General features: G+C 39.4%; 1 protein-coding gene across 1 annotated transcript in view; it reads left to right on the top strand.

Annotated features, from left to right (window-relative positions):
- CLVS2 (clavesin 2) overlaps window positions 1-23,314 on the top strand; it is a 71,473-nt gene that overhangs the window by 43,228 nt on the left and 4,931 nt on the right. The window contains exons 3-4 of the mRNA XM_065911798.1: window positions 13,469-13,579; window positions 20,671-20,891. Coding sequence (XP_065767870.1) covers window positions 13,469-13,579; window positions 20,671-20,891 — 332 coding nt within the window. The remainder of the gene's footprint in view (window positions 1-13,468; window positions 13,580-20,670; window positions 20,892-23,314) is intronic.

The following is a 23,314-nucleotide window of genomic DNA, read 5'->3' as shown; positions in this document are numbered from 1 at the left end:
TCTCTCCATAATAATCCCTCTAGTGTTTTTAATATTAATAATTCTAATCATGTGGCTGGGGAGGAAGGGACAAGGAGACTTTTGCTGATGGAGACATTTACCTAATAGGTAAGTGGATTTATCCCTGGAACCTGGAAGCCACGAGTATTACGGATTACTTTAATACATGTGCTTGAAGCATAACAAGGATAGGAAAAGAATGGAATAACACTTGTGTTTTTTCCTGTGCAATTAGTGTATAACCATGATTTACAAGCGATGATTTACTGGTGAGAAAAGAGATATGGTTATTCTTCATAGATTTAAGAAAGCCAACTATAGTATATTTAAGATTCTTAAAACAAAATTAAAAATTGGGAAGTGGTGATCTATATTAAGATTACAACAATGATAAGAACATCAGAAATTTCTCATTTTCATGTGAGCAGGTGATAATCATGTACCATCTTGGGTGAGGAAGGGATCGCTCCTTCCCTTCTCTAGGTCTGAAGCTTTGTGAGCTGGAGCAGCCCGTGGCCACCACTGACTTCAGGGTGACCCAGAGATTTTCCTTCTAGTCCTTTGGAGTAGAAACTGGAAGACTGTTTCAGTGCAAACAACCACCTGAGTAATGCAGTCAGATACCTCTGCCTTCAAAATGTTGGTGTGAGACCTGCTCTCCCTATAGCACATGTCCACTCATAGTTTAAAGGACATGATAATTTAATCCTTAAGAATTCTGTGGCCATTTTCCTAGTTATTTGCATTGAGAAGATACAGCCCTCCAGTGATCCCACTAAGCTTTCTTTTATGTTTGCCAGAAAGGAGAATATCAGGCAACATCCTTGCACTTGGATATAATATCTAATTAACTTAAAAAAAGAAAACACCCTCAGACAAAACTGAAAAAGAACAAAGCTAGCACATTTCTATAATGGGAACTGAATTTTATATAATTAGAGTGACAAGGCAAAAGATAGATTTATTAGGAGTCATAGTGTCATAATGTCTTCTTTAGCCAAATATTGATACATATAGGATGAAGGAAAGTGGAATTTTTTTAAACAGAAATGTCAGAAATGATATGCATTTGCCTTTGGGTACAGCATATTCTATTGGTCACCCTTAAGAGAAATACATGTTGACACACTTGTTTTCATGATAGACACTTTATTTATTTTTTATTTTTTTTATTTTTTTCATGATAGACACTTTAAACAATAGCTGACCTTTGCCAGAGGTCTTAAAACAGATACTATAAAGTATGCAAATGCAAATCTAAGAGCATCAATTTACAAATTTAAAAATTTGACATTGTACTTACATAAAATTTAATTTTATACTTTTAAAATATAGAAAGTTATATTTTAACACATATTTGGATTTAAGAGTTTAACCTTTAGAAGGGCAAAGTTATTTCAAATTATTTTCGTATCTCAAAAATTTTTAACTCTAAAAGAATGCCACATATTAATGGGAAATTAATGTACCCTATTCATCACTCTTTTAAATGATCCATCATGGTTAATCCATGTTTCTTAAAATACTTATTAAAATTAATACACTGTTTTCTGAGGAATCATAAAAATTTAAATCTGTAATTTACATGCATTTTGTTTCAGAGATTGCTTATCAAATAAAAGCTTTGCTAAGTGCTTATTTCGAAATGCAGTGTGATCTATTTTTGAAGGCTGACTTGTTTTCTGTAACAGGAATTTACTAATTTTTTCAACCATTCACTTTTTTTCCCCCTTTTTTCTCTGATAACAAACTCTAAATGTTATATAAACTGATTCTAGAAAATGTTAATCATTATTGTTTACCTACATATCAGAGCAATTGTTTTTTTGGGGGTGAAATTTTGTTTCTAAACAATTCTTTGCCTCCAACCAAATTCTTCTATTGTCTGCCTACCTAGGTAGCTTGAGGTTTTAACGGACAATTAGAAGTTAAGAGGATGGAGATGAAGCAGCCTCCTGCCTGTGTGCAATTTCAATGTAAACTCTTATCTCTGTACCAGGGTCAAAGTCCTTCATTTTCAATTTGTTATTTGCATTTATTTACATATGGCTTATTACCAGTTATGAGACAGGCACAGAAAAAGACATCCCAATTAGCTGATAATTAAATACTTTCCTGTGTGTCTTCTCACAGTTTGGCAGAAGGCACTAGTTGGAATGTTTTTTAAAAAGTCTTGTTTCCCTTGTGAAAGCAATTGAATGACTTGCCTGGATCTGTCTGTCCACGCTGAAGACATTAAACATACAAGATCACAACTAATTTTCAGTTCCAGACACTGCTCAGGGTGCCAGTGTTAGGGAATGGGAGCAAAGCTTTGGAACTAGAACAAACATTTCATTCTGGAATTTAACCTTCTTGAAGATGGTTATGACACGTTGTCAGATAGCTAATAGAGCATTCTAAAAGATGGATATGAGGTAGTAAGTCACTATTTTACCATCTAGAAAGGATATCCTCTGTATACATTCTTAGGAAGACATGGTGTGGTTAGCTTGGCAAAGCAATCTTCAGAAGTTTGAACGTATCTGAAGGAAATTAATGTTGACCGTCAACTAAAAAATATAGTCACAACCTGAAAGAGTTATTTATTTATTTATTTTTTGGTGGAAATATTTAGGACTATGAGTCTGAGAGACAGCATCTCAGTAGCTCTGAGAAAACTGCTCTAAGAAGGAAGGAAGGGAAGTCAGGCTACATACAAGTTTGCAACAAAGGGAGCAGGCAATCTGAACATCAAAGATCAGGTGTCAAGTTAAGGAATTTAACATTCTATGTTTGGGAAGATGCAAGCCTCTGGGCTCACTGAATTCAGTCCTTTCATATGAACCTCAGCTATCTGGGGCCAATCCTCTTTCCTTGTTCACCTTGCCTCTTGCACTCCCCAGCTCCTCAGCAGTTACTGTGGGGGGTGACAGCATCTGTTGGATCACAGTTTGGGGAGTCCTCATTCACATTTGGAGGCCAGAAATCGCTGATGGCTGTGACATTTCTTGTTTATTGATATGGCAGGAAATATTTTCATTTCATACCTGACGAATGTGCATGTATTTTTGGTCACAGTAGTGTCCGACTCTGTGATCTCATGGACTGAAGCCCACAGGGCTCCTCTGTCCATGGGATTTTCCAGGCAAGAGTACTGGAGTGGGTTGCCATTTCCTTCTCAGGATCTTCCCGACCCAGGAATCGAACTCGTGTGTCTTATGTCTCCTGCATTGGCAGACAGATTCTTTACCACTGAGCCACCTGGGAAGCCCACCTAAGGAACCAGTAATATCAGTTGCTATAATAATTGCCTTCTACTTTCTATATCTGGTCATACTTTTAGAGATAGTGATGTTACATATGTTGAATACATACATGCCGTTATTAAAAAAAAAGCTATTATCATAATTCCTGACTATTAGATAGAATTTCATGTCATCTATATAAAATTTAACTGAAAAAAAAATGGAAGCATATCCCAAGATGCCTAGAGTATTGCTTTTGTCTTTGGTTGGTAAAATTATGAGTGACTGACTTTTTAAAATTATACTGATTTTGTGTTAAAAATTTCTGCAACAAGCATGTTTTATATTTATACTAAAACCATCATAAAAGAATAGTGCATTATTTTTTATTCTAATGTAACTTTAGGGATAGAGTTATGGAATTAAAGATCTAATTTCTAGGTGCTGGTGCATTATCAGTAAAGGCATTTTGCCATAGTACATACAGTAGTTGAAATTAAGTGCTATAGAAAAGTGCAAGAAAAGATGAAAAGAAAAACATTTTAAAAAGCTGAATAGATTTAATTCTGAATCGGTGAACTACAAGTTGAAGTTTTGCCTATATTCACATGGAGGACAATTCTTAACACAGTTGAAAAGTTTAGGAATCCTGGACAGTGTGGTTTAGGAATTCTAACTAGTCTTACTTGTAAAACAAGACCAAAGTTGTGGATTTAATAATAGAAAGTTCATTTTCCTCATATGTATGACATCAGACTTTACACCAGAAATTGTATTGATTATGCTCTTAAATCTGACAGCTTATTCATAGTAGTACTAATCTTATTACACAATTTTTATATTTCATCAAGATCGATTAAAAAATTCAAGTAATATGCTAATAGATTCTCCAGCTTTTTTTCTTGAATGGCTAGACATTTGGAGCAAACATATTTTTTTTGCTAGAAATACGTGAATAATCAGTTATGTATGTTTGATGCATACAAATATGTTTGTCATTGTGTTGTTGTTTAGTCATTAAGTCATGTCTGACTCTTTTGCAATCACGTGGACTATAGCCTGCCAGGCTCCTCTGTCCATGAGGTTCTCCAGGCAAGGATACTGAAGTGGGTTGCCATTTCCTTCTCCAGGGGATCTTCCCTCCTAGGGATCAAACCCGTGTCTCCTGCTTGGCAGGCAAATTCTTTACCACTAGGCCACCTGGGTGGCCCCATAAATATGTTTACTCCTCCATACGGTGCCAATGATACCAAAGTCTACAGTTTTTCCTGTGCCAGTGAGGAGATGGTCAAGGCTTTGCTTTAACTGAGCTTGTTTTGCAATTGTTTCTCAAGGCAGTCACCTCTTAAAGAAACTCACATACTACAGGATAGAAGTGCTTCCAAATCCATCTTCTCCCAAAGAATGATATTTATTTAAGTTTCTAGTCGACAGAGGATGAGATGATTGGATGGCATCACTGACTCAATGGACATGAGTTTGAGCAAGCTCCAGGAGTTGGTGATGGACAGGGAGGCCTGGTGTGCTGCAGTCCATGGGGTCACAAAGAGTCGGACACGACTGAGTGACTGAACTGAACTGAAAGGTCTACAGAGGCTTGCAGAGATGCTGAATTCCACTAGAGCTTTAGGGGGTCACGTTTGCACTAACTGAAAAATTTATTCAAGAGAGTTCGTGCATTAAGCCCAAATGTTCTACTCAAGGGAAAATGAATGGAAGCAGGTGAACTGGCGAAAGCTCTTGGAGGATAGAAATTCTATTAACTTTCTTCAGCCCTTTTTGGCCCTACTCTCATTAATTGCAAAGCATTTCCTGTTTCATTGTCTCCAGCGAACAGCAATGTGTCCAGCAGAGCCAATGATTAGCATATTGTATTTTCTTGATATTGTTATTATTGTTTTGTACTCTGTAGTGTTGGAGAAGGGCATGGCAACCTGCTCCAGTATTCTTGTCTGGAGAACCCCATGGACAGAGGAGCCTGGTGGGCTACAGACCATAGGGTCGCAAAGAGTAGGACAGAACTGAAGAACTTAGCACGCGTGCATGCACTGTGTAGTGTTATTTCAGGCCAAACAACTGCCCAGTAAACCACATTATAAAATTTCCTCCACGGTCATTTCCACTTGTATAAAGGGAGAGCTGGTTGTTAACTTGGTAGCTTAGTACCGAGCAGGTGTGCTGAATGAGTAACACCAGTGGTTAGCCGTAGCAATTCTATTAAATGTTGTTCCCATTTTGCAGATAAAGGAATTGTAGCTCAGGGAATATGGCTTAATTAAATAATAAATATCAAGATCCATTTCCTTTAATAAGTATTCATCTAGCTTTGCTCTGGGACGCACACATATATACACACATTTTCAAAACGCTAGTAGGATAAAGGTGAATCAAGCACAGTCTGGATCAGCATTCAATGCGCAAAACCGAAATCTCTGGATAGTTCGAAGGAAAGTGGATTTAAATGGAGAGAGTGAAGAGCAGGAGGAATGAGAATTAGGGAGGACTCTGACTGCTCTCTTGTTTTGAGGTCACAACCCTGCAGATGTGATTCAGAGGTCAATAAACAAATGTCTTTACCTTCTTACTGACTGATGTCCCAGCAGACTTTTACCTGCCAAAGTGACAACTAGAAAGTGGAAGATCGCGTCCAGACACTGCTGGAAACAATTGCTCCTCTAGAGCTTGCTTTTGTTGTTATTTAGTCGCTATGTTGGGTCCAACTCTTTTGTGGCTCCATGTACTTCAGGCTCCTCCGTCCACTGAATTTCCCCGGGCAAGAATACTGAAGTAGGTTGCCATTTCCTTCTCCAGATCTTGGATCTTCCCGACCGAGGGATCAAACCTGCATCTCCTGCACTGACAGACAGATTCTTTACCCCTGAGCCCCCAGGGAAGCCCGGTGCTTGTTTAGCAGCTGTCATTGTGCAGAAGGTGACTACCGCCTCCTTTTAGCCCTTTAAATCTTACTCAAGTGGATCTTGTATAGATCTCTCCTATTAGGAACCCTAGTGGTAATTTTCCTGTGGTTTAGCCTTCCATGCCCTGCTCTCTTAGGTGGGCATGAAGTGGGTGGAAATGGATGCCGGGCCCAGCACCAGCAGATCATATGGAACACTTTGACTGCAGAAACCTCTGCACTCAGAGCTCACAGTTTAGTAGTGAAAGCAGGTGAATTAAGAGGCAGTGTTAGTATCTCATGGTAGGTGCAGTGATGGACTCCAGCACTGTGATGGTAGAGGCAAGCTTTTATGGGAGAGTAGTGGGATGACGCTACCAGTGGGGATTCCCCAGTGGCTCCAATGGTGAAGAGTCTTTCCGTAAAGCAGGAGACCTGGGTTTGATCCCTGGGTCAGGAAGATTCCCTGGCGAAGGAAATGGCAACCCACTCCAGTATTCTTGCCTGGAGAATCCCATGGATGGAGGAGCCTGACAGGCTACAGTCCACGGGATTGCAAAGAGTCGACACGGCTGAACAAAGAGTCGATTTGCCTGAGCGATTTCACTTTCAACTTTCCTTTCTTTCAGTGGAATGAGAAGTGAGGAAAAGGATCAAAAGAGCTTCCTGGAGAAGGTGTTGCCTGAGCTGATTCTTAAGGGTTCAGTATGAGCAGATTATTTTTAAAAGGGGGAAAAAAGGAATAGAATCAACAAATAATAAAACAGCACATGAATATGAATAGACATGAAGGGGATGGAGGGAAGTGACATGGTACTAAACAGATAAATGGGGACAGTGGTTTCAGATTTTCCTGGGATCACACTAGCATCATCTGGAAGGTGAATTTGAAAATATGAAGCTGCACAGCATTGGGTATAAACATTGCAGGACTTGGGGTGTGGTAAGAAGTGAAGGAATCAGACTTCTGGTTTTCAGTTTCACATATAAAAAGCTTGGAAGTTGCTTCCAAGCAACTTGTCCTAACAAGGAAAAAATGGAACAGATTGAAAAGTCAGACTATTCTTAGATTTTTAAAGATGATACTAGGATACAGGGCAATCCCCTACCTCCAAGACTGGAGAAACAGGTGAATACAGGCAGCCTTGACTTAGTGGGGCAGAAACTCTCGATTAGAAACCAACGTGGGAACCAATGCTGGAGATGGACAGCCTGAATTATAATTGACAAATTGCTGGAGGCTCATTGTACAAAATTCTGAGAATGAAAAACTCCAGTGAGGGTGCAGGTATAGGGGGCCATCCACACTTCAGTGAGATTTACATCCAGAATCTTGACCCAAGTTCTCTCAGTAAGTGAGAAAAATCCCCTTGTGTTTGCTTCAGGGGCGGGAAGAAGGAACCATTTTTAATTATGCCAGAGCACTGTGCTCTGGACATCAAGGCTTGCTCTCAGGAGAACCCACGACCTCTGCACTTAAGGAGCTCACAGTTTGTAAATTAAGAGACAATTTTAATATCTCCTAGTAGGTTCAGGTAACCAGAGCCCAACCGGCTGGGTATTATTAGAATCTAACTGACCTATGTGGAGAAGGAAAGGACAACTCACTCCAGCATTCTTGCCTGGAGAATCCCATGGACAGAGGAACCTGGCAGGCTACTGTCCACGGGGTCACGAGAGTCGGACACGACTTAGCGACTAAACTACCACAACTGACCTAAGGAAAGAAAATTCCCAATTTTAGTCTTCCACATGGGAGAAGAGAAATATCCAACTCTGGGCACTTTAGCCATGTTGTTCTACCTAAGTGGGGAGAAAAAAATTAAAAAGCAAAAACCAAACACTTGTGAGTGCACAGTCAAGAGGCAGGATCATTAAAAGCATGAGAGCTAGTCCACTAGACTACAGAACGCTTTACCCTGCCCCACATCTTACCATTATATTACTGAAAGCTTTTTACAATAGTTCCTTTTACCTGGTAGGTCTTCCCTGGCTATCATGAAAAAATTATAATGCATAGCTGAAAAAAGGTAGAAAGCACAATTTGAAGAAACAGAATAATCATCAGAATGATACATGACAGGGATGCTGGAATTATTAGACTGGGAATTTAAACAAACATGAGGAGTATGCTAAGGGCTTTAACAGATAAACTGGAAAGCAGGTTAAAACAGGTGGGCAGTGTAAGTCGAGAGGTGGAAATTCTAAAAAAGAACCAAGAAAGAAATGCTAGAGATCAAAAACACGGTGACAAAAATGAGCAATGCCTTTGACAGACTTTTTAGTAGACTGGACACAGCTAAGGAAGAATCTCTGAGCTTGAGGATATATCAATAGAAACCTCAAAACCCAAAACGCAAAGAGAACAAAGGAAAAAAAGCAGAACAGAATAGCCAAGGACTGCAGGCAGCTACAAAAGGTGTATCATACATATAATGGTAACACCACAAGCAGAAGAGAAGGAGAGAGGAAATGAGTGGTGTCACAGTGACGAAAGGAAGGAATCAATGTTATGTCCTTGTTGTGGACTTGGATACCTGAGAGTTCACAGGCGGTGTTAAGTTATAATTTTAACCCAAGTCTACTTGATTTCAAAGGCAGTGCTTTTCTTTCTCTTTTACACCATCTCAACTGTGACCAAGTTATTCTGTGTTTAAAGATGTGTCTAATGGCATCAATTGTACGTTATGTGCTTATGTGTGCATATTCCTTTTTCACAGCAAAAGAAGCATGACCTTCAAATGATTCTCAAAGTTGAAAAATCTCTGAGCTAAGACTTTTGGTTAAATAAATCGATAACTGTTGCTCATTCAGTTTTGTTCTAGAGATCAAAATGCTCACTCAGGAGTATATTTTAAAAGCGTACCAAGTAGTTCTGCTTCAGGTAGTGCTGTAGGTTAAAAATTCTTCAAGAACGCCCTGCCATGAAACACCAAAGTCTTGAATAAATCACAGTGAAAATATGTCTAGATGATCTGCTGAACTCTAGTGAACATAAGACAAGTCCCAGCAGAGACTAGCACACAGAGTCTACTTGAAAGAAAAAAGAATTTTAAGTGAAGTTTGAATGGTTCTGCAGGTAAATGTTGACTGTAAGAACCTAGGTGGCGCTAGTGGTAAAGAATCCACCGGCCAATGCAGGAGACAAGAGATGAGGGTTCAGTCCCTGAGTTGGAAAGATCTGGAAGAGGGCATGGCGACCCACTCCAGTATTCTTGCCTAGAAAATTCCATGGGCAGAGGAACCTAGTGGGCTGCAGTCCATGGGGCTGCAAGGAGTTGGATGCAGCTGAGCACATACACACACAAGAACCTAGAATTTTGGAGTAATGGTTGCTGGGGCTATGGGCTTGGCAGGAGCAGGCATGAGGCTTGCACACACTGAGGGCAAGTTGGTGACTGATGAGAACCTGCATTCCTCCAAGTGCTACGTCCTTAGGGGAAGGTTGTGCTGGGAAAATCCCAGCTGGCCAGGAAACCTTCAAGGAAACCTGTCTGCCCCTCCCATGCGAGCTTGCTCAGTTGCTTCGGTTGGGTCCAACTCTTTGCGACCCCATGGACAATAGCTTGCCAAGCTCCTCGGTCCATGAGATTTTTCTGGCAAGAATACTGGAGTGGGTTGCCGTGTTCTTCTCCAGGGGATCTTCCCAACCCAGGGATCAAATCCCCATATCCTGCTTCTCCTGCATTGCAGACAGATTCCTTAATTCTGAACCACCAGGGAAGTCCGCCTCTTCCATATTCAGGTATAAAAATAATAGTAGTAATAATAATATTAATATTGATAATGATGATGATAATAGTCTTCCCTGATACTCTGAAGTAATAATTGTCTCATGTGTCTGACATTTGCATATACATAACTCCTACAGTCAGAGAAACCGTGAGATGAGAAATTAAATTAAATCCAAACTAGGTTGATGGAACCTGGTAGGAGCTAATATAGATCTTGCCTGGTGAGAAGCATCCGCAAGATAGCTCTTTCAGGATTCCCAGTGATTAATTGTAGCCAAATATAAACTCACTGTAAACAAGATATCATGAACAAAGTCAGCAGAGACAGGCCCTCACGGACTCAGAAGCAGAATACCTCTGGAGTAAAATGGTTATGCTATCAAACAATGTTATTAATGATGGAATTAAAATGAGCAAAGACCAAGCAACTAGCAAATTAAAGTGTCAAGAGAACCTATTTTATACTCATTAGATTGGCATTAGGAAAATTGACAATACCAAGTGTATGAGGAATAGCCAGAACTTTCCTGCATTACTGGTGGAAGGAAGAGTATAAATTGGTACAATTTAATCTCACCTCTTCTAACAGAAGAGGAACTAAAGAGCTTCTTGATGAAGGTGAAAGGGGAGAGTGAAAAACCTGGCTTAAAACTCAACATTCAAAAAACTAAGATCATGTCATCCAGTCCTATCACTTCATGGCAAATAGATAGGGAAAAAGTGGAAACAGTGTCTGATTTTATATTCTTGGACTCCAAAATCACTGCAGATGGTGACCGTAGCCACAAAATTAAAAGACACTTGCTCCTTGGAAGAAAAGCTATGACCAACCTAGACAGCATAATAAAAAGCAGAGACATCACTTTGCTAATAAAGGTCCATCAAGTCAAAGCTATGGTTTTTCCAGTATTTATGTATGGATGTGAGAGTTGGATCATAAAGAAGGCTGAGTGACGAGGAATTGATGCTTTCAAAATCTGGTGCTAGAGAAGACTCCTGAGAGTCACTTAGACAGCAAGGAGATCAAACCAGTCAATCTTAAAAGAAATCAACCTTGAATACTCACTGGAAGGACTAATGTTGAAGCTGAAGCTCCAATACTTTGGCCACCTGATGCGAAGAGCCGACTCATTGGAAAAGACCTTGATGCTCAGAAAGACTGAGGTCAAGACGAGAAGGAGGCTGCAGAGGATGAGATGGTTGTATAGTGTCACTAACTTGATGGACATGAATTTGATCAAATTCTGGCAGATAGAGAAGGCCAGGAAAGCCTGGCATGCTGCAGTCCATGGGGTCGCAAAGAGTTGGACACGACTAAACGACTGAAGAGCAACTATGAAATGGTGTGCATACGATAGTGGCAGTGAACTGTAGCTATGCACAAAATGTTTATATTTCAAATCCCACAAACCTCAATAACACCATTATGTGATGACATTCACTGTGACATTTGTATAAAGTTTACATGGCGCCTGCTAAGTCACTTCAGTTGAGTCCGACTCTTTGTGACCCTATGGACAGTAGCCCACCAGCCTCCTCTGTCCATGGGATTCTCTAGGTAAGAATACTAGAGTGGGTTACCATGCCCTCTTCCAGGGAATCTTCCCAACCCAGGGATCTAACTCGCATCTCCTGCGGCTCCTGCATTGCAGGCAGGTTTTTGCTGCTGAGCCACCAGGGAAAGCCAGGTATATTTGTATGTGTAGTATTCTTGCTTGAGAGAGGAGCTTGGTGAGTTACAATTCATGGTTTCTCAAAGATTCGGACCTGACTGAGCAACTAACACACATAGCAAAATAATAAAATATAAAAATAAATAAAATATGCAAAATATAAAATAATAAATATGATATTTTATATTCATATTTATAATATAAAATGTAAGCAAAAGAAATGCTTATATTTGAAGTAAAATATGAAATTTAAAAATGTGGGTAAGTGAAAGAATATGAAAATACAGTAAACTTCAAGGTTACCAGCACATTCTATTTCTTAAGCTGAATGGAGGGCACATTTTAGTATTCTTTTTACTGTATATACATTATTTATCTTCTTTTTATGTTTAAAAATGTCATGATTTAAAAGCGACTATGTCTTCTTTTCAACTTGATTCGTTTCTGTTTTGTAATAATCTTTTGATGAATGAAAACCGCAAATTTATAAAAGAAGTAAGACACTGACATAGACTAAGACACATTTTACCAATTTATTATTAGAAATACCGTGGTGTTTTCATAGTGTATTATTCTCAGAGATAGAAATTTCTTTGCCAAAAAAATGGTTGTTGACTCAAAAGCCAATGTACAAAATCACTAATTAATTTCTTATGCTCATAAAGTGAAAGCGTTAGTCGTTCAGTCATTTCTGACTCTTTGCAACCCCGTGGACTGTAGCCTGCTAGGCACTTCTGTCCTTGGAATTCTCCAGGCAAGAATACTGGAATCCCCAGCCATTCCCTTCTCCAGGGGATCTTTCCCACCTGGGGATCGAACCCAAGTCTCCTGCATTGCAGGCTAATTCTTTACTGTTTGAACCAACCAAGTCCTTAATGCTCATGTGTTCCCTAAAAACAAAGTAGTATTTTCAAATCTTTTGAATCTTATTCAAGAGAAAATTTAAATTAAGAAAATAGATCTATAATTATTTCCGTTTCTTTTCTTTTGTTCCTATTTATGCTCTATGTAGTATCCAGAAATATGTTAATTATTAGGATGCCACTCAAGAGAGACTTCTAGTGGATGGATTTTTAAAAGGAGACTTTTGTAGTCAGCTCAGCATGGAATTTTGAACCATCAGGTGCATTTATTCAGAATCTTAGGACTGTCAAATGTCATAATTTGTTTGATTTAAGGATTCTATTCAGATTTGGGGGTGGACTTGAGATGCACTTATTTAGTCACAGGTAGGAAGAAAACACCTCTGCATCCCTTCAGATGCAAATCTTGCACGGAGAGTTCTTACTGAAGGAGAAGATGGCTTTGTGATAGCCCTGTTTTCCTCCTGTGAGATAAGAATGGATTATGCGAGTTCCATTTAACCTGACAAAATGCGTGTGCAAATTTTCTTACATTACACTTCCAGGTTTTTATTTTGCTTAAGCACATTTCCTTTCTTTGGTAGCTGGAATAAGGAGAGTGTTCAGAGTAAAGTTGATAATAAAGAGAATAAAATGAGTTTGATATGTGACAGTCCTTACATTATAGATGTCTACATTGAAAATTAATGAAACATTTTAATTTAAATATAATTTAATACACATATATCTAACATAGATTCATTGTGCAACAAATTTCTCAGGTCTTTTATTTATATTTCTTGGTTTATAATGACTGTCAGGAATTTGCAAGCTTGAAATGTGGCACTCTTAGAAACACTGAAATTCCTGTCAACAACCAGTTCTTAAGAAAGATGTGCTTTGTTACATATTCCTTCAGTTTCCATATGAAATTTACAGTGTTAATTGCAGTAAGGTTCTTTTTTCTTTTTCTTTTGCTATACAGATAATCTCATTTAAGTGTGTGAAATAACAAATTTGTTCCCTTAACCTTCCCTTCACCTTCTCAATGTTTTAAAGTGTGTTTTAATTTTTTTCCCCCTCTATGTTACTCTAGGATAGTTTCCCAGCACGATTTGGAGGAATTCATTTTGTTAACCAACCATGGTACATCCATGCCCTGTACACCGTGATCCGGCCTTTCCTGAAGGAGAAGACTCGGAAAAGGGTATTTGTTTGCTTCTCTGGTTTTTTTTGTTTGTTTATTTCCTTTCTGCTCCCCATTCAATAAATTCTCATGCATACTGTGTGTATAATGTTTGCTACAGCAAAAGTGTGCTTCTATACTGAATATATATTTAACATAAAAGATATTTTACAAAATTTAAAACCTTGTGATTAATTCTGAACAGTGTATCTGTGAAAGAAATATTTAAAAACTAACTCTCTTGCTTTTCCGCAAATGGGGAGAACATTTTAGCACATTCATCATATATTAAAGCCTCAGTTTAAAAGTAAAAAAAAAAAATATGCCATGTTACTGTATTGCTATTGGTACACTTAGTTTCAAGCAACATTTAGACAGAAATTTTTAATATGTTAATAAATGGGTGTTAGTTATTTCACAATATGTATTGCATTATATATGGTGAATTTTGTGATATTTAATATAATTTTGTAGTGATTGTCATGAGCAATCATACATTACAGACAGAATGTTCATGTGTAGAAATTTTAATATTTCTTTAAATTACAGGTTGCTTGCATTCCAAGATTTAGTATTATCCAACAACTAGGATATTCAAAGGATGTTCCAAAATAATCATTTTCCTGAGAATATAAAAATTTATGTAACTCATTTAACACAATACATGTGCTCAATCACTCAGCTGTGTCCGACTCTTTATGACTCCATGGACTGTAGCCCACCAGGCTCCTCTGTCCATGGAAATCTTTTGGACAAGAGTACGAAGCAGGTTTCCATTTCCTCCTCCAGGGGATCTTCTGACCCAGGGATGGAACCTGCATCTCTTGTGTTTCCTGCATTGGCAGGGGGGTTCTTTACCAGTATGCCACCTGGGAAGCCGGAAAACTACAATACCAAACACATTTCAAACTTGCAAATTCCTGACAGTCATTATAAACCAAGAAATATAAATAAAAGACCTGAGAAACTTGTTGCACAATGAATCTATGTTAGATATGTGTGTATTAAATTATATTTAAATTAAAATGTTTTATTAATTTTCAATGTAGACATCATGATGATTTTAAAGTGAATTTAATATACATTATTTCATCTTATCCTGCAAACATCTCTGAAAAGTATGATTAGTAGCATCATTTTCTATTTCAAAGCTGAGGAAAGTTAAGTTTTAGGATGGATAAATAACTTGCTTACTCATTTACACAGCTGTAAAGTTGTAGAGTTAACATTTGAATCCAAATAGCTTCGCATTTAGAGATATTTTTACCACTGTGCTGTGACCAATTTTCAAATGATTAGTTCCACAGTAAAATATAGTTACTTCTAAATCCATGCAGAAGATAATTTCCCATGTTTCTAAGTGAATGAGAAGGCACTTCGGGTAGTTTAGTGCCATAAAGCCTTACTGTAAGTGTGGAAGTGAAGTCATTGTTAGGTGTGTGTTGGTTTCAAACATTTGTGAACAGAGAGTTTTCTGCTTATGAATTTGTTGAATATGTTTTAGTAATTTAGGAGGAAGAATTCTGTAGACAATGATAATTTATATCAGGAATTATTTCTATCACCAAGATTCAAGTTAATTTGTTGTTGTTCAGCTGCTAAGTCATATCTGACTCTTTGTGACCCCATGGACTGCAGCACGCCAGGCTTCCCTGTCCTTCAGTGTCTCCCAGAGCTTGCTCAGACTCCTGTCCATTGAGTCAATGATGCCATCCAACCATCTCATCTTCTGTTGCCCCCTTCTCCTCCTGCTATCAATCTTTCCCAGCGTCAGAGTCTTTTCCAATGAATCAGCTCTTCGTATCAGGTAGCCAGAATATTGGAGTTTCAGCTTCAGCATCAGTCCTTCCAATGAATATTTGTAAATCAAGTTGATTTACAATTTATAGTTCAAAACAACGGATTGACATGCCTCAGAAATAACACTTTCAAGCAATCTTTTGTGAAGGGATAATCAGGTGATCCAAAGTACCTGCTGGGGTTTTTAGTACAAATTAGACCAGTGAACGTTAATGTAGCAATCACTCTACACCACATGCTGTTCTAAGTGTTTTCAATATGTTAACTCATTTAGTCCTTCCAACAAGGCTTTAGGGTAAGCATTATTATTTTTCTCCTTTTATAGATGGGAAAATGAGGCATGGAAAGTGAAACCATTTGCTCTAAATCTCAGCTAGGAGATAGTAGAACTGAAAATACAGATTTACTGGGAAGACTGTTCCAGGTTCAGGAATAGCAGAGGCAGTGGTTCTTGGGCAGAAACAAGCCTGGAATATTTGACAAATAGCAAGGAGGCCTTCCCAGATGGCCCTAGTGGTAAAGAACCTGCTTTCCAATGTAGGAGACATAAGAGACATGAATTCAATCCCTGGGTCAGGAAGATCCCCTGGAGGAGGGCAACCCACTCCAGTATTCTTGCTGGGAGAATCCCATGGACAGAGGAGCCTGGTGGGCTACAGCCCATAGGGTCCAAAGAGTTGGACACAACTGAAGTGAGTTAGCACACACGCAAGGAGGCCAGAAAAGTTGGAGCCAAATGAGCTATAAGAGGGATAGCAGGGCGTTGGATGGGTGGGAACGTGGTGTGCCAGCTCTTGGAGGGCCTTGCACGCTGCCATCAGATCTGGGCTTTCAGTCAGAGTGAAATGAGCAGCATTTAAAAGACTGAGTTCAGGGTTGACTTGTTGTGACTTTATTTTGACATGATGCTGCTCTGTTGAAAAGACTGGAGAGTGTCAAATCTACAAAACGAGGAAAGCTCTAGGTTTGGGAGTTATTTGGTGGAATTTGATGATTTTGACAATGCCTAGAAGAAGATATTGCTGGCACTATTCTAGATGGAAGTGAGGTACTTGGATTTTACCATTTTAATTAAAACTACATGATTTGAGAATTTTTGTATGAGAAAATAATTGTAAATTAAAACACCCTTGATTTCTGCTTATATAATCAATGCAAAATACAACGCTATTGTTATATTTCCTTCCTGGAATCCCAAGTGATTCAGCCTTACAGTATTACTCAAGCACCTTATAATGCAGATGCTATGTTCTGAAAAACTGGTAAAAGAAAACCTAAAGAAAAGTTGTGAATCATCTTTTACAAATGGACATTTAGTTCTTCAGTTTCTTAAATTAAAGCAGACTTTGAGTTTCCAACATGCTGGGCTGATGGGAATGTCCACCTTAAGTGTTACAGAGATCTCTTCTCAAAATTTCACCAATGTCTGGAATATTTCACGTATAGCCGAACTTACAATCCATCATGGCCACTTTTGACGTGTTCACTGTTCAAACTAATATTAGTTCCTTAAATTAAGGTCTCTTTTTGGACCCAAGCATCTTTATTGATGTTAGAATCCAATGACTAGGTTTCAATTCACTATCCCTGTGAACTGTTTAGCTGGTCCATGGACGTGGTCCTGCCAGACCCCAAGAGCTGACAGGAAACTGATTTTCCTACTAGTTGTCACAGCTTCTACTTTTTCCTCAGTATCATGGACTTTCTCTTCTACTCCTTGCTAATTCTTAAAAATATTTTACCCTCCTCTTCCAATAATTATGGTCTCCTACCATAATCTCTTTAATGGCACAGTTTAGGAAAATAAAATTTTAAGCTTTAAAAATTTTTAATTAAAAAATTCAGCCTAAGTATAATTGTAAGGTAATCTGAGGCAAAAGAGCCCCTAAGGACCAGACTTCCTGAGTGAAATGGAGGAAGAAAAATATATAAGGGTGAGAATGTAGTAAAACTTCAATAAGATGAGACAAATGTGTGCCTGGATGCTCCAGCAGATGAGTCGCAGGAGATGCATTCACTGAAAGTGTTCAGAGAGGATTTGAAAGGATTTACTCTAAGAGAAAGGAGAAGCTGATGGGGGATTGTGAGCAGACTAACATGATCTGACTGATGTTTTGACACAGTCCTTCTGGCTTCTGTGTTGAGAGTAGAGTCTTGGTGGCAAGAGTGGAAGTAGGGAGAGCAGCTCGGAGGCTAGTGCAGTAATACAGTGGAAAGGATGATAGGAATTGAGTTAGGGTTGTAGTGGTGGGGTTGTTCAGATGTTTGAGTTCAGGATAGATTTTGGAGGTAGTACCAGAAGAATTTACTGACAACTCAATGAGAGAAGTAGAAGATGAGTCAGAGGTTTTGGCCTGAGTAACTAGAAGCATATTTGTACCATTAGCTGACCTTGAAAATAGGGAGAATCTGATTTAGGGGAGAAAGTTATAAGTTCCATTTTAGACATGACATGTTTGAGGTGCCCATTGATCATTTAAGTGGAGGTGTGACACAGAGAGTAAAAGTAGTAATATGGAGTTCAAAAGAGAGGTCTGGATTCAGGCTACACATTTTCAGTGTATGGATGATATTTAAACCTTGTATTTGTTCAGTCACTAAGTCGTGTCTGTTTCTTTGTGACCCCATGAACGGAAGCACGTGAGCCTTCCCTGTCCTTCAGTTTCCCAGAGTTTGCTCAAATTGATGTCCATTGAGTTGGTGATGCCATCCGACCATCTCATCCTCTGTTACCCTCTTCTCCTCCTGCCCTCAGTCTTTCCCAGTATCAGGGTCTTTTCCAGTGAGTGGACTCTTCGAATCAGGTGGCCAAAGGATTGGAGTTTCAGCTTCAGCATCAGTCCTTCCAATGAATATTTGGGGTTGATTTCCAAATTACCTGAGCGCAGTTAGAGAAGATAATAAATCCAAGAACTGAAGCCTGAAGCTCTCTGATGTTAAGATATTGCAGAAGTGGAACAACCAGCCAAAGGGACTACAGAAGGCATCTATCAGATAATAGGAAACCGAGAGATCCTGGGAGAAAATTTTCATTGAGGAGAATCTACTCTACCCAGTGCTACTGAGAGTTTAAGAAAAATAAGGATAGAGAATTATTCGACACTGAATTTAGCAGTGAGAAGGATCTTGACAAGAGCTATTTCTGTTGTAGTGGTGGGAGGCAAACCTATTTGGATTGGATTCAGGAAAAATGGGACAAATGTACTTGGGCAATGAATATAGATAATTCCTTTGTTGAATTTTGCAGTAAGAGGAAGGAGAAAATAGGATAATAACTGGAAATAGAAGTAGGGTCAAGATAGGTTTAATGTATCTGTATGGGGAGGGGGAGGCAAGAGTAGAGTTGCTATGTTTGTTCTTTGATGGAAAACATGCATAACAAAGAAGAAATCTGATGATGTGAGAGAGACAAGAGATAATTGCTTGGGAAATATAACTGAGTGGAAGAGAGGATGAATTCTAGTGCACAGGTGGAGGGGTTGGCCTTTGTAGAGTGTATTCTTCCATTGTGCTGGGAGCAAAGGCAAAGCATATGGACACAGATGCTAGTGGGTGGATCTCATCTGGTTGCCCTGCTTTTTTTCTGGGAAAGAGGAAACAAGGCCAAAGCTGAGAGCGATGTTGAGGGAGGAGGTAGCAGAGTGTTGGCAAAAAGAGAAGTAGTGTGAATTACATTTACTTTTCTATGGATTTATCACCATAACTCTTGACTTGAAAGAGAAAGTTTCTGATGTGAAGCAACACGTCTGATGAAAGAAAGGTTGTATACCTAATAAAGTGGGGATTTCAGGCACTAGAATTTCGTCTTCCCAGGAAAATTATAAGGGTGTGTGTGTTTTCCTAGGCTGTTGTGCTCTGTAAACAGGAGCGGGAAGGTGGAAAATTTGCAAATAACCTGATTTAACTTGGGTCAGAAAGTATCTTCCACCTCTGTAATATTATGTATTCCACCGGCCACTTGCTGTGATCGTTTTGGCCAGTACCTGCTCTCACGTTCTTTTATACTCTTCCGTAATTTATTAGTATTACTTGTTGATTGGTGACTCCCATTCTTCTCATTTTTTTTGATATAGACTAGGGCTTCCCTGGTAGATCAGACGGTAAAGCGTTTGCCTGCAGTGCGGGAGACCCGGGTTCAATCCCTGGGTCGGGAAGATCCCCTGGAGAAGGAAATGGCAACCCACTCCAGTACTCTTGCCTGGAGAATCCCCATGGACAGAGGAGCCTGGAGGGTTACAGAGTTGGACCTGACTGAGTGACTAAGAACATGCACACATGGTCTTTGTTTCCCAAAATATTTACTTAAGTGGATTCTAAAAGGATGGAAATCAAGAGGAATGTCTTAGCTCATTCATCTTGAACCTGAAATATGAGATTATTTCTAAGCCACTTATAAGCTATCATCTTTAAATAAATATATAAATCTGTATAAGATGACAGTAGTACTTTATTAGAGAAGGCTGATCTGCAGGTTTGAGATTAAAAGAAGAGAAAAGGGGTAGCTATTTAGGGAGAAACACATCTTGACTATGTAGCTTAAGTGATCCTCCAATTTAACAAGAAGCTCTGTGTAGCCAGTAATAACAATGATTAACATATACACACAGCTTTACAGTTTCAACTCATTCCATTTACGATTTGAATGAGAAGCATGGAAATCTGTAGCAGAGAAGATGCTGGCAACATTACAGGACATAACTCCTTTGGGGTGTGACTCTTCAGTCAACCTTTCATTGTGATGATGCTAATCTACTTTTATTTACATCACATACTTTGCATTATAAAGCAGTAATTTAGTGGTTACAGTATTCTTATTTTTATTGATCATAACGACAAAGCCAAACTGGTGACAGCTTTGGGGTTCAGTAACTTGAATGGCCTCAGCAGTTGATGAGTTCCTCATGAGAAAAGTCTGTTTTAATAGCATTCATTATGCTCATCATCAGCTTTGCACAGCTAACACCAGGATGATGTACAGATCGAAGTAAGCACATTAGATTCTGCTCATGTTCTCGGCTATGAAGCAGGAAATGAAATTTGCAGTTACAATTCTTTAAAAATGATCTGACCTTCTAGAAGCTACTTAAAGTCCCTGAGCCTCAGGGTTTTTATATGAAATATTAGGATTATGATGCCACACTGCCTATTTCACAGAGTAGAAGAGAGGCTTAAATATGTTAACAGACATGGAAAACTCTTGTTTTGGGTCCTTCTATCTGCAATCCCTCCTCCTACCCTACCCCAATCCCTGGAATCTACATGATATTTATTCTCCTCTGTGTGTTTTCCCCACCTTCTTCTTCTGTTTGTAGATATTTTTGCATGGTAACAACCTGAACAGTCTACACCAACTAATTCATCCTGAGATTCTGCCCTCTGAGTTTGGAGGAATGCTTCCCCCTTATGACATGGGAACCTGGGCAAGAACACTGCTGGACCATGAGTATGATGATGACAGTGAATACAATGTGGACTCCTATAGCATGCCTGTCAAGGAGGTAGAGAAGGAACTCTCCCCCAAGTCCATGAAGAGGTGAGCTGGGGGTACCTGGGAAGTGGGCTGGGCCAAGGTTGGGGGTGCCTGATACAACTCCAGATTTTATATTTTTCTAAAGTAGATACTTGGTGGGATTTTAAAGCCTTTCATGCTCCTGTGTTTGGATGTCTAGGAGTTTTGAGTCAAAGATAAAGTCATTTGAGGTAACCTCAACTCAGAGTTCTGCCCCAGATTCACAGAGAGTCTAGCTGGCCCCTTAGAAGTCACCCAATCCAGTGGCTTTTCAAACTGCACTTTAAGGCTCTGGTTGAGTGTCTCGGGGCAAGTGGGGTGGTGTGGGGACAGTGACCCTCTCCACTGTGGTGAGGCTGTCTAAACAATTTTTTTGGACTTCTGTGTAAGATTTCATTTGAAGAAAGGGATCCATAGCAAGCACACGCATACACACACACTTCAAACATTATCATTCAAAGCTTCTGTTCCTTTTTCGGTATCTCTGCCAGGTTTCTGTTTAAACATTTCTATCTAGCCATTCCTGGGGCAAAACCTTCTGTTTCCCTATGGCTTTAATCTTTACAGAATTCAATGTTGAGAATATCTAATTTTCTGCTTTGACTCTTATGGTGTTATTAGGCCTGTTTTCTCTCAATCAATGTGTATTTATTCAACACATGCTCTGTAATAGAAGCTTTCCTAAATGTTTTGGATTCAGTATGTATAAAACATATGTCCTGCCATAGTCTACTGGTGATTGAGGGCAGGGGGGTTGCTAGAGAGATGCAAATGCAGAACTGACTCTGTGTTTGCGTTCTGTAGCAAACCAGAAGACTTCTAATTCTCATGCTACCCCAGGCTGTACCAGCCCAAGCTTCATTTGGATAATGGCAACAAATGTTATTTCTCGGTTGATTTCCCATCCTGGAAATACAGGAACCACAGCTCCTACAATTCTTCTTCACCTAGTTCAGGGAGGACCCAAGAGCATCTTACATGTCATCCCCAACATTGTCCTACATCCTTCTCTGATGACAATCTTGTGGTCTTTCAGTTACCACTGACTCATGCAGGGACAACCCTGTTGTTTTAGACTGACCTCTTTTATTTGTTGCTGTTGCTGGTGCTGGGGCGTGTGTGTGTGTGTCTGTGATGCCTTTCTCTCCCAGATTGCTCCACAACAACTTGGGCAAAATGGGAAGGCCAGTGACATCTCCAGCTTTAATTTCCCCATTAATCGACAAGATTATGTTTAAATGAAGTTCGGGCTTCTCAACTCATTTCCTTTTAAAACAGTTCTTCCTAATTTGAGTTTTATGCTCTGCTAAAAGTGTTCATTAATGGACTCTCAAAGGAGTCTGTTAAGTGCTAATAGTTGTATTAAAAACTGTGTGTGTATATATGTATGTATACATATCTATGTGTGTGTGTGTGTGTATATATATATTTCCCCAGTGGCTAGGAGGGTAGAAATTCTGTCTACAGTGCAGGACACCTGGAGAAGGTCATGACAACCCACCCCAGTATCCTTGCCTGGAGAATTCCATGGATGGAGGAGCCTGGTGGGCTACAGTCCATGGGGTCGCAAAGAGTCAGACACAACTGAGTGGCCAATATATACACACACATATATGTGTGTGTGTTTGTGTATGTAGTGCATTTTTTTCTGGAGAGAAGGCATATTTCATCACATTCTCAAAGTTTTCTAAGAAAAAAAGTGGTTAAAAGCCACAAGAATAGGTTCCTTCTGATAAAAATAAAAATCCTAATAATGATAATTATTACAGCCTATCATTTATTACCAACTTCTCATGAGTTAGGCGCTTGTGTACTGTGCTTAGCTGCTCAGTCATGTCCGACTCTTTGTGACCCCATGGACTGTAGCCCTCCAGGCTCCTCTGTTCATGGGAATTCTCCAGGCAAGTATACGGGAGTATGTTGTCATGCCCTCCTCCAGGGGAATCTTCCCAATCCCAGGATCGAGCCCAGGCCTCCTGCATGGCAGGTGAATTCTTTACCGTATGAGCCACCAGGAAGCCCAAGAATACTGGAGTGGGTAGACTTTCCCTTTTCCAGGGGATCTTCCCAACCCAGGGATCGAAACCAGGTCTCCCACATTGCAGGTGGATTCTTTACCAGCTGAGCCATAAAGGAAGCCCAAGAATACTGGAGTGGGTAGCCTATCCCTTCTCCAGGGGAACTTCCCAAAGCAGAAATTGAACCAGCGTCTCCTGCATTGCAGGCAGATTCTTTACCAGCTGAGCTACCAGGGAATCCCTGAGTTAAGCCCTTACGAGGTGCTTTTTTTTGGTAAAATTCATTTAGGTTTCATAGCAATCCTATTAAACAGATATTTGTACCCCCCAAGTCGCATAGTCTATATGTAATGGAACAGGATTCCAGTCTATGAGGTACAGAGCCTTGCACGTTGTGAGTATAACTCTTTTCCACTCTTCTGTAACAGC

Source organism: Muntiacus reevesi, chromosome 19, assembly GCF_963930625.1.
Source record: "Muntiacus reevesi chromosome 19, mMunRee1.1, whole genome shotgun sequence".
NCBI lineage: Eukaryota > Metazoa > Chordata > Mammalia > Artiodactyla > Cervidae > Muntiacus > Muntiacus reevesi.
Note: the sequence above shows the minus strand (reverse complement) of the source record. Positions and strands in the feature narration are given on the sequence as shown.